General features: G+C 43.6%; 1 protein-coding gene across 12 annotated transcripts in view; it reads left to right on the plus strand.

The window, feature by feature from the left end:
- Window positions 1-16,958, plus strand: part of mllt1a (MLLT1 super elongation complex subunit a) — a 78,417-nt gene that overhangs the window by 40,380 nt on the left and 21,079 nt on the right. For 8 of the 12 annotated variants that reach the window (XM_060932521.1, XM_060932524.1, XM_060932525.1 and 5 more), the window contains exons 3-7: window positions 3,122-3,204; window positions 6,074-6,217; window positions 9,797-9,922; window positions 10,596-11,273; window positions 11,455-11,545. In XM_060932521.1, the coding sequence (XP_060788504.1) occupies window positions 3,122-3,204; window positions 6,074-6,217; window positions 9,797-9,922; window positions 10,596-11,273; window positions 11,455-11,545 (1,122 nt within the window). The remainder of the gene's footprint in view (window positions 1-3,121; window positions 3,205-6,073; window positions 6,218-9,796; window positions 9,923-10,595; window positions 11,274-11,454; window positions 11,546-16,958) is intronic. The other 4 variants (XM_060932519.1, XM_060932518.1, XM_060932515.1 and 1 more) reach the window with 3 other exon arrangements.

Raw genomic sequence — 16,958 nt, forward strand, 5'->3', positions numbered from 1 at the left:
TTGAGCAGAAAATTAAAGAAAATACAAAAATGGTGATTTGATTTATATCGTGATATATATTGTTATCGAAAATTTTGAAAAAATATATCGTGATATAATTTTTTCTCATATCGCCCAGCCTATTCCCGTAACCATGTTACTCTTACAGAGAAATCTATAACATTCAACCAGTGTTCAGTCAAAAAACACCCTCACAAAAAACCTCCTGACAGTTCTAATAAATGTCTTTAAAATAATTATAATCATTACTAATTATTGCATTCCTCTCGTTATCACTCACGAGTGCACCTCGGGTCTTACTCTCCTGGAGTGTGATAGCTCGCTGGAATCTCCAGAGCTTCTCTTTGGCTCGCTCAATGTCTGTGGCCCGGTTCCGACGTCTTGCAGACCCGCTGACCTCCCTTGTGTTTTCTCCCAGTTTTTTGCGGGGTGTCACAGCTGTCCGTGGTGCGTCAGTAGTTGTAATGCCCTCGTCGGTTTCTTCGCCAGCTGTTAGTATCCCCTTCTTCAGCATATCCTCCGTCGCCTCTTCTGCATTGTTGTATGCGTTGGGTCCTTCTTCATAAAAGACTCGGAGTTTTGCGGGTGTTTGGAATCGGAGTCCCTTTTTTTTTTGGGTAAAACACCTTCCTCAATGGCACACATTCCTTCCTATTTATTTATTTATTTATTTATTTTTATAATTTCTGCTGGGTAGTCGTCAAATACCCCTTTTCCACCAAATCAGTTCCAGGGCTGGTTCGGGGCCGGTGCTGGTTCACAACTCGTTCAACTTGCGAGCCAGCTGAGAACCAGTTTGCTTTTCCATAGTTCGTGGTGCTAAGGGAAGCCACGTCAGTTACGTTGCTGTATACGTCAGTTACGTCGCTACGTTTGCATAAACCTTGGCGCGAATATCGAAGCAAAAACAACACGGAAGAAGCAGCAACAACAACAGTAATGGATGACTTCGCGTTTGTACAGCTGCTGCTTCTCGTCGCTTAAAAATGGCGATCTTTCGCGGTCTTGTTATTGTTGTTGGTCTTAACAACTCCGCCCCCCTGCTGACGTAAGCGGTTCTTTCCTCTGGCCCAGCAGAGAGTTGGTGCTAGCCTGGAACCGGTTTTTCTGGCCCCAGAGCCAGTTCTTTGTCAGTGGAAACAGAAAACCCGGTTCCAAACTAAGCACTGGCCCCGAACCAGCCCTGGAACTGCTTTGGTGGAAAAGGGGCAAAAGTACACTTCCTGATCCATTGACGGTAAACAAGGATCGAGTGGACTTCAGTGGCGACTATGATATTGAATTTACACTTTGTTGAATTAATTCAGTATCATAGTCGCCACTGAAGTCCACTCCATCCTTGTTTACCGTCAATGGATCGGTCACTCGTCAAACAGTCCGCCAGAATCCGAGTAGGGAATGGCTGAGCGTAGCTGTCAGTCAAACCCAAGTTAGCCAATGGGAATGCATTCCTGGACAGCCCGCCCACACGTCAAGTTTGTGCCAAAACTGCAAGCAAAAAGTCAGGGAGCGCAAACGAGAAAGCTGGAATCACAACCAAAATAAATTACGTCAAGCAAAACTGAGAAAGACGCGGAACAAAAATAAAAGGTTTCTGAAGAGTAATAGACTGATATTTTGCACGATTACACGAATAATTTGTTTGCCAGTCTAAAAAAATTGACTCTTTTTTGGGGTTTTTTTTTTGTATTTTGATTTGTCGTTTTCGTTTGATATTTCAAAAGTATTGTATGAACATTTTGGCACAAAATTGATTCCATACATTTTCAATAACTAAAAATGCATCAAAACATGGCTCTGGATTCCATTTCACAAGTCATACACAAGTGTAAAAATTCATAAACGAGTCCTTTTTCATTTCTCATGTGACTTCCAAAATAGAATAATGAATGAACGAAGAAGTACACGGACCATACGAGCTTTACAGTCCCATTTATTTATTTTTGAAATGTGTTGTAAGAATCAAAATCGACACAAGCGATTACTACGGGGGGGAAATCACGAGGTAAAACATCAAATAATGTGCTGTTGTATTGTTTTGAGTGCAATACAGGTTGAAGATTATTTAGAAATGATTGTTTTCAGTTTTAATTTCAGTGTACACGCCGACCTTTTCCTGTACACTAGTGGCTAATGAGGAGAACCGGGAGGAATCCCAGTGGGCTGTGGGTTGGCGAGGCAATAAATTTTTCATGTTGGTGTTTTGTAGTTTAGAAGGACTTGTTGCACCATAGACTGCAGGCAGCCGAGCTCTGAACCACGCGCACACAGGTAGCCTATCGGTCACGCCCCGCCTCCCCATCCAGGAGCCGATGAGACAGAGCGAGAGCGGCCCTCTCGGATCCCTAATTGGTCAACGGCTTCCAGGCTGGTCACATGACACGTTTACAGTTTGCCCAGAGAGCCCTCTTAGCCGTATTAATCAGTATGGACAAGGAGGATAGGAAAAGGCCAGATAAAAGAAGAGATGTTAGAGAAAGATGCAAATTTAGATGTGTTTGCGACAGAAATGAGCCCGATGCAGCTGCTGAGATGGCGCACAGGAGCGTCTCTACTGCATTAAATCATGCGAAGCTTATAGCTTGGCGTGCCACAGTTTCTAGGTACGGATGGGTGAAAAACAACCGCGTAATTAAAAACACCTTCGTCTCTGGTGGCCTCCGATGTGTCAGAGCGAGCGATGTTAATCTGTTTAGCAGGAGATGTGTTTCAACGGTGTTGAATCACGTCAAAACGACTCTCAATCTTTTTTTAAATCTTCCGTCTGATAGTTGTTCACATGTTCAGTGCTTTTAACACCCTTTTACAGTGCATATAATTAGAGTTTGATATTAAACCCGCACACATTGTATATAATGGGTATGTGTGTGTGTGTGTGTGTGTGTGCGCGTGCGCTCACACTCCCGTAGTCCGTCTCTGTCAGATCTCAGCGGTGTGTGAATATTTGAGTCAGGTGTATTAGATTAGGTTGTAACTAAACTCTGCAGGACAGATGAGTTCGGAGCCCCAGGGCAAAGGTGAGCTGTGTTGACCTACAAAATGGAGAACAGTAGACTGATTGTGTGTGTGTGTGTGTGTGTGTGTGTGTGTGTGTGTGTGTGTGTGTTGGTGTTGATTGCAGTGTGTAAGGAGCCTCCGTATAAAGTAGAAGAGTCAGGATACGCAGGATTTCTAATGCCTATAGAGGTCTACTTTAAAAACAAGGTGAGTGCACATGGTCTGGTTCTACTGCTCTCTCTCGCTGTCTGTCTTGCTCTCTCGCTCGCTTGCTCACACCCATCCACACATCTGTTGCACACTGTTTCCCTCCTTTCAGGGTCATAGGTTCTTCCTTTTGCCCACATATTGAAGTATTTTATCTCCAGCAGTGTGCACAAAGAGCTCATAGAGATCTCGCGTGCTCTCTCTCTCTCTCTCTCTCTCTCTCTCTTTCTTTCTCTCGCGCACGCGTGCACACATGCACATGCTGTGTGTGAGTACAGAGATGAGATGGAAGCGGTTGATAAACTCTGCACTGATCTGAAACACACTTCTACAGGCCACGTGGTCTCTCCGGCACTTCTTATCTGTTGCACTTCCTTCCGGACGATATCGCTTACAGCGGCTTCGTAATAACAGCTTTTATTAAAAAGCTCTGGTCAAGTTCCTGTTGCACTCGGACACGTTTCAGAACGTCCCGAAGAAAGCACGATCTCGATGTTTCTGGACGTCCAGACCGTCTGAACTTTTGACGCAATTCCGCCCGCCACCAGTTTTCTTTCAGACTTCCTGCCAAATGTCTTTCCTCCCTTGTTTACGAAATTCCCTCGCAGCCTTCAGTCCAGACTTTCTTCTCAACTTCATCCTTTCCTTTCAACTTTCTTAGTCTATCCAAGCTTCCTTGCAAACTCCCCTGCACTCACCCTTTTTCCCTTCCTTTGACACGACCCATTTTCCAAACTCACTACCTTGCAAACATGCCACTTCTTTCCAAATATCCCTCCTCCCTCCCTTCTCAACTTCCTCCTTTTCTTCCAGATTTCCCTCCTCCCTTCCTTGCAAACTTCCTATTCACTTCCCTATTTATGTGACCTTTTTTCCAAATTTCCTGCTTTCTAAACCTGTCTTTTTTTTCCAAATATCCCTCCTCCCGTTCAGCCATACTTTTCCTTCCAAGCTTTATTTCTCTCCTTCTGAACTTCCTCCCTTTCTTCCGAACACCTCTCTTCCTTGCAATCTCTCTCACTCACATCCATCCAAACTCCCTTACTCTCTTCCTCCCGATGTCTTTTCTCATTTCCTTCTGTGCTTCCTTTCTCTTTGCCTTCCAGAACATTTCTTCATTCTGACGTTTTTTTTTTCTGAACTTTCCTTTTAAACTCTCTTCCTTCCTGCTTTCCAAAGTTTTTTGTGCTTCTTTTAAACTTTCTTCCTCCATTCCTTACTTTCTTCTGAATTTCCCACCTTCCTTTCAAACACCCTTTGTCCTATCCTTCCCAGTTTTCCACGTTTGAAATTTGTCATGAAATTTCCGAACTTTCTTTTGACCTTCTTCTATTCCTTCTAAACTTATTTCTCTCTCTCTCTCTCTCTCTCTCTCTCTCTCTCTCTCTCTCCTTTGCAAACTACTTGCTTTCTGGACTTTGTTGTTCCTTTTCCTTCCCTCACTTTGGGATTTGTGCTTCCCATATGAAATTCCTTTCAGACCTTCAGACTTGTACCCCCCACCCCCCCCCCCCCCCCCCCCATTTTCAGACCTTAGATTTGTGAATCTTAGAATGTGGTGTGGGGTTCGTTCTTTCTTTCTTTCTTTCTTTCTTTCTTTGTGTCTTTCTTTCTTTCTTTGTGTCTTTCTTTCTGTCTTTCTTTCTGTCTTTCTTTCTTTCTTTCTTTCTTTCTTTGTGTCTTTCTTTCTTTGTGTCTTTCTTTCTTTCTTTCTTTCTTTCTTTCTTTCTTTCTTTGTCTTTCTTTCTTTCTTTCTTTCTTTGTGTCTTTCTTTGTCTTTCTTTCTTTGTGTCTTTCTTTCTTTGTGTCTTTCTTTCTTTGTTTCTTTGTCTTTCTTTCTTTCTTTCTTTCTTTCTTTCTTTCTTTCTTTCTTTCTTTCTTTGTGTCTTTCTTTGTCTTTCTTTCTTTGTGTCTTTCTTTCTTTGTTTCTTTGTCTTTGTCTTTCTTTCTTTCTTTCTTTCTTTCTTTGTGTCTTTCTTTCTTTGTGTCTTTCTTTCTTTGTGTCTTTCTTTCTTTGTGTCTTTGTCTTTCTTTCTTTCTTTCTTTCTTTCTTTCTTTCTTTCTTTCTTTCTTTCTTTCTTTCTTTCTTTCTTTCTTTTCTTTCTTTGTGTGTCTTTCTGTCTTTCTTTCTGTCTGTCTTTCTTTCTGTCTGTCTCTTTCTTTCTTTCTTTCTTTCTTTCTTTGTGTGTTTTTCTTTCTTTCTTTCTTTTTTTCTTTCTTTCTTTTTTTCTTTCTTTCTTTCTTTCTTTCTTTCTTTCTTTCTTTCTTGGTGTGTCTTTCTTTCTTTCTTTCTTTCTTTCTTTCTTTGTGTGTCTTTCTGTCTTTCTTTCTGTCTGTCTTTCTTTCTTTCTTTTTTCTTTCTTTCTTTCTTTCTTTCTTTCTTTCTTTGTCTCCTTTCTTTGTGTCTTTCTTTCTTTGTCTCTTCTTTCTTTGTCTCTTCTTTCGTCTCTTCTTTCTTTGTGTCTTTCTGTCTTTCTTTGTGTCTTTCTGTCTTTCTTTGTGTCTTTCTGTCTTTCTTTGTGTCTTTCTGTCTTTCTTTGTGTCTTTCTGTCTTTCTTTGTGTCTTTCTGTCTTTCTTTGTGTCTTTCTGTCTTTCTTTGTGTCTTTCTGTCTTTCTTTGTGTCTTTCTTTGTGTCTTTCTTTGTGTCTTTCTTTGTGTCTTTCTTTCTTTGTGTCTTTCTTTCTTTGTGTCTTTCTTTCTTTGTGTCTTTCTTTCTTTGTGTCTTTCTTTCTTTGTGTCTTTCTTTCTTTCTTTCTCTCTCTCTCTCTCTCTCTCTCTCTCTCTCCCTCCCTCCCTCCCTCCCATGTGTTTTTTGTGTGTGTGTGTGTTTTTGAATTGTATTCTAACCCTGAACGTAAATCGCTGCAGGAGGAGCCGAAGAAGGTTCTCTTTAACTACGACCTCTTCCTGAACCTGGAGGGCAACCCGCCTGTCAATCACCTGCGCTGTGAGAAACTCACCTTCAACAACCCGACCCGAGACTTCCGCAAGAAACTGGTCAGAGCTGGAGGAGTGAGTGAAGGACTGTGGGGGGGAAATGATCTACTGCAGTGTTTATACTCTATACAAAGTGGTACATTTTGAAACATGGGTTGTTGTTATTATTATAAAATGAAAATGGACATTTTTGGTCAAAATGTTTAAATTGCGCACTTGGTTACTGACCTGCTGACTGACTCGCTCGCTTACTGATGAATGCTGTGTCCTTGGTACCTGATAGGTGGTAATTTGCGAGTTATGTCATTTCCCACCTCAGGATGTTTGATGTGTGGGTGGGTAGGACATGGTCTGGCTAACGCGACTTCAAAGCTCTGCGAGCATTTGGTCTGGCAAAGATATTAAGCCCAACCGTTTCCCAGAGCCCGTGGTTGACCCGCCTCCCTGAAATGCCTCAGTTTGCTACTGGTCGAAGCCAGAAAAGGCTGTGACGAAGCTTAAACCAATGACATCACTCTTTCCTCTGACGTATGTGACGCGACGGGGCTAACTGGTAGATTAAACTCTTACCGAAGCCGGTCGGGAGCAAGGCGAAAACGTCCTTCCTTTCAATAAATACCTCCAGGGCTGCTCTTTGCTCCGTTTTCAATGAGAACTTGCTCCATGTTCGTAATGTTTCTAGTGAATGAAGCGCTTCCGGCATAGATTCTGTAAACAATCTATGGCTTCCGGTCGCAGTTCTACTACGTCACTGCCTTGAACACGCCTCTACCCAGGGCCGTTGGAGATGCTCAAAGTTGATTGGCTCCCGATTTTTCGGGAGCTTGGAAGAGCTGGAGATAGCTTGCCTGGCCAGACTAAGCTCGCAACAGGCCCTCGTGTAGCGTCACACTTAGGATGGGCGGGCCCAGGCTAGGTGGGACACGGACACCTCCATGAACACGCGTCGTCTTAGCGCCGCGAGATCTCACAAAGTTCATTAAAAGCTCCTTTTACAGTTACCAACTTGACCACCTACTGATTCTGTTCTACTGTCATGAACTTCAAGCATTCATGCAACATTTTTGGACTGAAATCGGAACACGGCAGCAACAACAGCAGCGAATAGCTTAGCGACAAGCTAGCCGGTTACCTATATTAGTGATTAACCTTGATGATGACCTTCTCAAAACGGTGATTAGTATATCGATTAGTGTTACTGCTGTAAATTAATTTAAAAGTCGAGAAGCGGGACGTTGCGCTGTTCAGTGTGAGCAGCCATGTTGGTGTGACGCGAGAAGGGACCGGTAGTTGAGTAGAATACTCCAAGTTGAAATTTCAAGTCGAGGAAGTGTTTTGAGGTTTTTCCTGGTTGTACGTAGGAAATTACAGGTTCCGACTTCGCCTCGAATGGAGCATGATTTTCATGACTCGCTTGTTGACTGACCGACTCGGCGATCCTGGAACACATGAGAAAGTTTGGAGAAGGTTTATCAGAACTGGAAACATTTACACTCCGTTCAGACTGCAACCTGAAACGACCCATATCCGATTTGTTGTGAAATCCGATTTTTTTGTTAGGCCGTTCACATTACCAATTATATGAGACTTGTATGCGATCTCCAATATGAACGGAAAACGACCCAAAAGTGTCCGGCATGCGCAAATTGACACGTAATAAGCACATCTACGTAATACGTAAACAATAAAAAAGCGCACTTTTCATGTTTAATGATTTCTTTGTTTGTTTGTTTGTTTGTTTGTTTAATTATCTGGTTAGTGTTAAAGTGTGAGGTCTCGTGTGTGTTTTTGTTTCTAAACTGAAATGAAAACGTGTAGCCTGGTAACGAGGGTTGACTCCTAAATGTCTCTCTAATTTCTGTATAAGGCAGCTGGGCCATAGAAGGTTCACGCTGCACGCTGCACACTACACGCTACACGCGTGTAAAGAAAAGTGGACAAACGTAGCATGACTTGCTCTGGGCCATAGAACGGCGTTCACGTTGCACGCTGCACGCTTCACGCGTGAAGCGAGAAATGAACATGCACACTTTTTTCTAGGCGTGAAGATGGAAATTCCAGTCAATGCATGCGGTCATCGCCGCGCCAGCCAATCAGAACGGGTCTAGGGAGATAACTCTATGCTTTCGGGGAAAACTTCAGAAAAAATATAATTGAATGGTATAATTGAAAAATAGTTCTTCATCGGGATTGTCAAGCAGATTATAGAATGTTCGGTGAAATTCACCACGGGTTTCTCTCAGAAGGAAGTGTTCTCGGCTCCAAATTCTGTTCCTTTTTCTCTTCCTCTGTCTCAGTAAAAGCAGAATGAGGCAATCGTCGTCATCCGAAGAGTCCATATTGTTGGTTACTCGGTCAAAGTAGAACAGACGCAACACGTGAACATCCAAGCATGAAGTTTAATGGCCCAGGGTCCGGTTCTTCACGTTAGCGTGTAGCGTGCAGCATGCAGCGTGCAGCGTGAACCTTCTATGGCCCAGCTGCCTAAGTGCAGGACATATTACTAGGAAGTAATGGATTTTTAAACTCTATATAGTGCACTCAAGCTTCAGTAGGCAGTCATTTGGGATACGGCCGCTGTATTACCAAACTCTTAATTCAGGCTTAATAATTTGCACATATTTATTTCGTCATATTAATAAACTTTTTCTACATTTTTATAAATATTTATTTAGATTGTTTACAGCCAGCTGAATTCTGCAGCTTCTCTCAGCGCTGGCTCAAGGTGCAGAAACACCGGTGCAGTTTGCTATGCAGATGAGGCGAGACCTGGCGATGTGGTTTTTGTGGCGGCGGCGGAACTCGCACAATAATCTGATTAACAGCAGACTAATGAGACCGAAGGTGTCAAATTACTGGAAATTTCCAGAACAATCTTATCTTGTAATACAGGATGGTTTAAGTTATAAATCAGTTATAGAAACTGTTTTATTTAATCAGGCTAACAGATCAACATCCAGGTCCCTACCAAATCCACCATTAGCTTGATCAATTCTATAAAAGTCTATTTAAATTCTGAAAACTGTACAAATGTTGTTGTTTTCCACCAAAGAGGCGGGATTAGCCAACGCAGAATAGTGACGTTTGTCTCTTGTTGATGACGTGTAGGTCGCATGAATGAATGCGACCTGTCCGGTCAGACTGCAGTCGCATGTGAAAATAACGGATATGCATCGGAATCAGGACCACATATCCAAGCGGCCTGGGTCGCATGTGAAAAAATCAGATCTGTGTCGTTCAGATTGTCAATAACAAATCGGATACAGGTCGCATATGGGCAAAAAAATCAGATATGGGTCATTTCAGGGTGCAGTCTGAACGTAGTCTTACACATAAAGAGACTTGAGAGAGATGTATATTCCACAGAATAAAAAAATTCCCCTCTTTATAAGCGCTTCTGGGTTTTTTTTTTTTTATAAAGCTTTTAAAGGGTGAAAAACAGATGGGTTTTGATGTTGGACGATGCTTTTAGTATCTCAATGTTGTAATAGAATTTTAGGTTTCTGTAGGATGTTGGTGGGGCTTTTTTTTTTTTTTTAAATGAAATTCTGATACGCATCACCAGCAGGTAAAGGCACAATGCTGGATATCAGGAGGGTGTTATTGAGGAACACTGCTTTACTTTAGCACTGCTCTCCTTCCTTCCTTTCCCAGATCATCGTGGTGCCCGAAGGGGCGGAGTTAGTGTCCAGGCCGAGTCCAGATTACCCCATGCTTCCCACAATCCCTCTGTCTGCCTTCTCCGACCCCAAGAAGAGCAAAAGCTCCCAGGGACCCAAGGTCTGTAAATATCTTGCACTTCAGCCACACGTCCATGCTTGCTTTTTTTTTTTAATATTATTTGCCCGTAGTCAGCTGGGATAGGCTCCAGCTTGCCTGCAACCCTGTAGAACAGGATAAAGCGGCTACGGATAATGAGATGAGATGAGAGAATTTCACTCTATCGCTTTTATTTTCCACCATTTCCTCTTTCCCTCCCCCCAACTTTTTATCTTTTCATCCCATTTGTATAACACTTCCATAAATGCATTCTGACAGTTACGGATTTTTCTTCTGCGGATGTGGTGACCCTCGACATGCCGTAACCTGCCTTTCTGTTGGGGGGGGGGGGAGTGCATCGACCTATAGAATTAGGTTTATATAAATTTATCGTTTCTATAGTAACAGCTTACTTAAGGTACACCCTGTATAATCTAGGACTAATAATAAACAGATTAAACAATCGTGCAAACAAATTATATAGTCACTCATTTGGTGACATTTTGTGCAAGATCTTTATTTTTTAACCTTCATGTAAGGAGTCTCCAGTGTCAGTGTAACAGTAGTGATAACGATAAACTTTCCTTCACGGGAAAGTCTTCAGTGTACAGAACAACAATCTGGTGGTGTTTTATTCCTTTGTTAAAATACACGTCTAAATTGTATTTAAATGAAATGTTCTCGCTGTCTGCAGGAGCTCACTAAAGATAACACCGTCATATCGAAAACCCCGAAACCTCACAAATTGGCCAAGGAGCACCGCGAGCGTCCACGGAAGGACTCCGAGAGCAAGAGCTCGTCTAAGGGAGACGCCGAACGAGACAGCAGCAGCAAAAGCAGCCGCGAGCCTTCGTCCTTCTCGTCGTCCTCCTCTTCAAAGAAGCCCGAGAACAAAGTAAAAGAAGAGAGCAAAGCTCCTCCCAAAGCTGCTTTCAAAGAGCCCAAGCTGAAGGAGCCCAAGATGGAAGGAACGAGCCCTAAAGGAGGCGGTCCAGGTGGTGGAGGAGGGGGAGGAGGAGGGGGAGGGACCGAGAGCAAATCGAGTAAGCGCCCTTCCAATGCCGACTCCCCAAAGTCTAGCATTAAGAAGCCCAAAAAGGGAGGCGGAGAAAGCCAGAAAAGTTCAGGAGGCGGGGTTTTTCCAGGCACCTCCCCCCGAGTCTCGTCGTCGTCATCCTCCTCCTCCTCCATGGCCCCGACGTCGGGGTTTGGGGAAAAGAAAAGCTCGAAGCAAAGAGGGTCCTGGATCAAGGGCAAACCAGAGACCCCGGAGGTCAAAGAGCAGAAGAAACCGCCCGAGTCAGACGAGTCGAACTCTGATGACGAGCTCTCGTCCAAGTCTGAGGTCAGAGCGAGATCAGCGCTGCAGATGGTGAAGACTGAGCGTTAGACACGCACTTTAATTTGTAAACCATTCACATTTGCATAAAAATTCCATTTGTGTGTTTTGCATACAGAGAACGTGCTTCACTATCGATGCACAATTGGCCGAGTGTCATTATCTCTCTCTCTCTCTCTCTCTCTCTCTCTCTCTGTCTCTCGTATCCCTACAGCAGTCGGCTCCCTCCAGTCCCTCGAACTCCAGCTCCAGTTCAGAGTCCAGCTCTGACTCGGACTTTGAGCCGCAACAGAAACAAGGCCAAGGTGAGAAACTCTGTGTGGCGTACACACACACACACACACCTATAATGGCATCACATTAATTTGAACCTGACGTTAGACAAGTTTTTGTTTCTTTTTTTTTCTTTCCTCTTTGCCCTGTTGCCTCAATCCCTCTCTCACTTTCTGACTGTTACTTTCTCTCGCACACATTCTGACTCTCTCACGCACTTTTTGGCTACGTTCACACTGCAGGCTGAAGTGACTCAAATCCGATCTTTTCGCCCATATGTGACCTGTATCCGATCTTTTATTGACAATATGAACGACACAGATCCGATTTTTTTCAAATCCGACCCAGGCCGTTTGGATATGTGGTCCTAATTCCGATCCCTATCCGCTCTTTTCATATGCGACTTCAGTCTGAACCGCCAGGTCGCATTCATCCGACTTACACGTCATCAACAAGCCACAAACGTCACTATTCTGCGCTGAAGTAGGCGGCGGGTCTCTCAAAAAAAGTTACAACAACATGGCGCATAATCACGGGCGCAGATAGAGGGTGGGACGGGTGGGATTCGTCCCACCCAGATTTAAATTCACCTCGTTCGGTCCCCCCCACTTATAGGGAGGAAAAAACGTCTATGCTGTCTTTCTTTGCATAAGGCAAACCTCACGGAAAAATCAAAAGACTAATTACCATTCGGTTTATTGAGGTGCACGGCAGTGTATACATAGTTGCAACAACTCACATAAAACAAAACAAAGACTGATATTCGGTTGGTTGAGCTGCGCAGACTGCACAGGTTGCGAGCTCGAGCTTGGTTGCTATGGTAACCCACAAGAAGTTTGACAGGCATATCGGGGTTGGGGTTGGTTTGCTGGCAGCTTTGTCCCCCCCAGTTCAAAAAACGTATCTGCGCCCCTGCGCATGACATCAATGCGAGGGACGCTTCGGGCTGTGAAGGTTCTGAATCTTCTCAATGGAAGGACGCAGAGGTTAGGGAGCTGATTTCCATTTGGGGGGATGCAGCTATTCAAGCTAGATCGGATGGGTCATACCGCAACCGGGCGGTTTTACTTCCGTAAACACTGGCCATGCTCACTGCGTGTGACGTCGTCGTATCCTGCAATGCGCATGCGGAACACTTTTAGGTCGCTTTTCGTTCATACTGAGGATCACATACAAGTCGCATATATTTGTTAATGTGAACGACCTCACAAAAAAATCGGATTTCACAAAAAAATCGGAATTGAGCATTAAGCCTTGCAGTGTGAACGTAGCGTATGACTCTCTCTATCTCCCCTTTTCTGATTGTTTTGCACACGCTCGCACTTTTTAACCGTGTGCGTCTCTAACACATTCTCAGAGCCTAATCTAGGGTGCATAATACGCGTTTTTTATCTGTCTGTCGCACATCCACTTTTGGGGCACGAGAGTGATATCGCGTATCTATTCATTTTGTCGCGCATTTATAAGTAGAGCGTGTCGTCGCGTTTTACTGAATCTTGTGCGTATCAATTTGTCAGCAGCAGCTAGCGAGCACTGCGGTAAATATAGTGTTGTTTACACACCAATCGGAAAATATCGGAAAGGACCGAAGTATTCCGAATGGTTTATTTAGCAGGTAAAACAGTTTTGTGAACTACAGTAGACCCCCGCCTATTCGCGGGTCAGTATTCGCGAATTCACATATTCGCGGGATTTTATATAGAACATATCTTCTATACATTCGCAGAAATCTCAGCGATTCGCGGTCATTTGCGGCGAACATATCGAACGTTTACGCACTGCTACATTCTTGGAGCCGAATGAGTGAATGGCGGGCTGCTGCTCATTGGCTGATACGAATGAGCGCATTGTACAGTACAGTCTCGCGGTTCCCGTAGTTCAGACTTGTTCACGTGTTGTGCGTTCTTGGTATTTTTGAATAATTTTTACGCCCTACAACGGCTCCTAAACGCTCTGCATCTTCTAAGGCTCCTGCCAAGGAACCTAAGCGCCAGAAGAAGGTAATGACGCTGCAGGAGAAGGTAGGACTTCTCGATATGCTTCTCAATAGACATCAAAATAAGCATTTGTGAGCAGTTTTATGGGGGGGGGGGGGTACAAGTATTTGCGATTTTGGCGTATTTGTGGCCATGTTCGGTCCCTAACCCCCGCAAATACTGGGAGCTTACTGTATTATATCATTGGTCACTGAACCGGAAGACAGCGTATCTCAAGCAATCGTGTGGAAGTGGTTTAAAAATACCCAAAAGCACATGGCATATCGTTCTGTCTCATCCAAACATAATGTCAAAACGCGTGGTCACATTGAAAGACCTTTGGACGAAAAAAGGAAACAAAACGAAGACACAGACGTGACTGATACTAATCCAGCCGACATTATACAACCCGATACAAGTACTACTGATGAACCAACCAAGAAGAAAACGAAATATGAAACCGAAGTCGACGATGTTACCACCGAAGTGACAGTCCAGGCAGATACGAGTTCAGCTGTCGTTATCGTCAATGAGCCTGAGGCAACGGGGACGGAATCGAAACGCGATGAAACTAAAGACAATGCAACAAAGAAAAAAAACAAAGTATGAACACACATTTCATTACATTTTTCAAGTTCAGATCTGATCATAATGTTTGTGCGATACTATAAACTGTGGATAAGTGTTTGCTGATATGGTTTTCATATCACTGTATTAAAGGATATGTATAGTGCCATAATTATGTTATATAGATTAACATCTGATATGAATGTTTGGTACATGTATTTAGTTTTATTAATAAAACTGTTCTGTACTCTTGAAAATATCTACCAATGTATTAAGGGGTGTTCACACGGCAACTTTTACTCCGGTGTAGCACCGGGGCCGCCCCGGTAGAGCGTTCACACGGTACAAAGTTATACCGGTGTCGCCCCTGAAAGCTGCTTAAACCGGTGCAAATCTAACCCTGCTCGGGAGGTGGTTTAAGAAATTTACTCCGGAGTAAATGCTAGTTTGCGGGGCAGCACCGATATAAAATGGGCCGTCTGAACGCTACAGGGGTAGACTCGCTACGCGTGAGGAGAGTTGATTACATACGGGCGTTGCATAATTCGCATCCTGGTATTTTGCGCTTCCAAAATGGCGAATATCAACAACAACAGAACTGCGTGTCTTCCAGTGTTGCCAGATTGGGCGGTTTTAAGTGCATTTTGGCGGATTTGAACATATTTTGGGCTGGAAAACGTCAGCAGTATCTGGCAACACTGGTGTCTTCATCTACGTTGTTTTCCCGGCGCTTGGTGATGCCATGACAACCGGGAAAAGGAAGTACATTTTCACGCATGCGCATATTTCATTTCCGCATTATTACTATCGTATAGCACGGTCGCAAAAACTGCCGTGTGAACGCAAGTGGGGCTGCACCGGTGCTAACACGCTTCTCTCTAGTAAGCCGGTTTGTGACGTGTGAACGCTCCACAAAATTTACACTGGTGTAAGATATATCGCAACAAAGTGCAGCATCGATGCAAATATGTGCCGCGTGAACACCCCTATTCTTATTTTTCTGTCCCCACTAACTGGAACAAATGAGGGATATTTTTACCCATGTTAATATTTTCTGTCCCCTGTTTCTACAACTAGTGAGGGATCTGTCCCCTGTTTTCAAATTCCTAGATTAGGCTCTGATAGACTGGTACCAAAATTCAAAAAAGTGCTTATTTAAGGAGTTAAAGGCATTTTTGAGACAAAGTCGGCAAACAGTCTTATTTTGTCAGTTTGGGTGTGCCGAATTCAAATCTGCAATATGCCGAGCTCTATCTGACCTCTGTTGACCTCTAGAGGTCATTGAACTTTGGGCCTGTAAACGTCTCAGCTGAACCCAGTTTCTCAGCTTTCTAAGGAATGAAATGCACTAAAATGATTAATGAAGTTAGCAAATGGCCTTGTTTGTTAAATGTTTGGGTGCTGAATTCATTTTTCATTTGTAAAACGACATATGACCTCTGATAACCTCAAGGTCATTAAACTTGGCCTATAGACCCTTTTCAGTCACGTGACCTTCATAAACGCGACCACCATTTTGGACATGTAGCGGACTTCGGCTCGAATTGGTTTGAATGCGAGGAAGGCGACAAACGGAGAGCATACAAGAAAAAGGAGCGAGATGCAGAAAACACCTTCGCTATCCAGCGACGTACGGCATTTACAGGGCGAGCAGAGGGAGAAATAACAGTAACGACACATTAGCAACGCCGTACAGAAATAACGGTTTATGGCACAGACCCTTTCGGTTCTCGCTCATCTAGCTGCTACAATGACTGCTTAGACTGCAACAATAATACCTAACACACATTTAAGTATCCGTCGTAAAGACGCGAAACTCGTCGAGTGACGAGTGTGCTCATTGATAAGCTAACACAATCTAAAAGTAGACATACCATCACACTGCCCTGGCGCTGTGTACAGTTTACCTTCTATGGTTTGTGCGCTCACTATTTGCCATTACTTTCTCCAACCGTTGTTACAGATTACAGGGAACGGCCTGGATTTAAGAGACAAATACATGTTCCTCTTGTTTTGAACACTTATTTGTAGGCAGTGCTTAATTTGTAAAGTGGGAGGTCCCGGAGCGCAGAGGATGAGCGGCTCCGGTGTGGAAAAAAAGAGGGGGGAGGGGGGCGCGGCGCTGCGCTTCTGGGCATGTTTTGTAATAACACTGCAAATTAAGTTCATCTGCAGATATTTTGTGGATGTCGTTTCATGAGAGAAATCACCAACAAGACAGATATCAAAATCAGACATTAACACTAAATAAACTTGCATTTTTTTATTTAATTATTATTATTATTTTTTGTTACATAGTCAAAAGAGGTGTCGGATCACCGGATCCAGTGTAAATAGCTGCCGGAGCCAACGCCCGAGGTTCCGGAGCGCGCTCTGGCTTGCTCCCCCTCAAATTAAGCGCTGTTTGTAAGACACTGCCTCTGATCTGTCCTACAGTCTACCAACAGCAAAGGAACACAACGCTAGCTAATGTCGTTAGCTAATAGCTACTACAGAAGAACAAAGAGGTTACAATGGGTTATTTTAGCCTATTTGGTTACACACTCGCTGCCACAGAATGTTAACAGCAATGTAATGCCTTTTCTGGCTAATTTTATTCGTCTTGCCTCCAACAAAGTGGTCACTGCACAAGCGCTGGTATGCCGAGGGCTGCCAATCTTTCCTGTTTATGGCCGCTATCCATCTTCTCCGTCGGTCAGCATCTACCGGGATCTGATAAAATGATAACCCCTGCCTTGTTTGTTGATGGTTACTACATCCAGGTGCACAACAATATAGTGGCATGATGGAAGTCTTGCTGCCTATGCATTTAACGACATTTTTAAACTGACTTTACTCCCCCAAAAAGAATATGAACAGACAAAAAACAAATAGAAAGGAACAAATACAACATTAAATGCCA

Source organism: Neoarius graeffei, chromosome 10, assembly GCF_027579695.1.
Source record: "Neoarius graeffei isolate fNeoGra1 chromosome 10, fNeoGra1.pri, whole genome shotgun sequence".
Taxonomy (NCBI): Eukaryota; Metazoa; Chordata; class Actinopteri; order Siluriformes; family Ariidae; genus Neoarius; species Neoarius graeffei.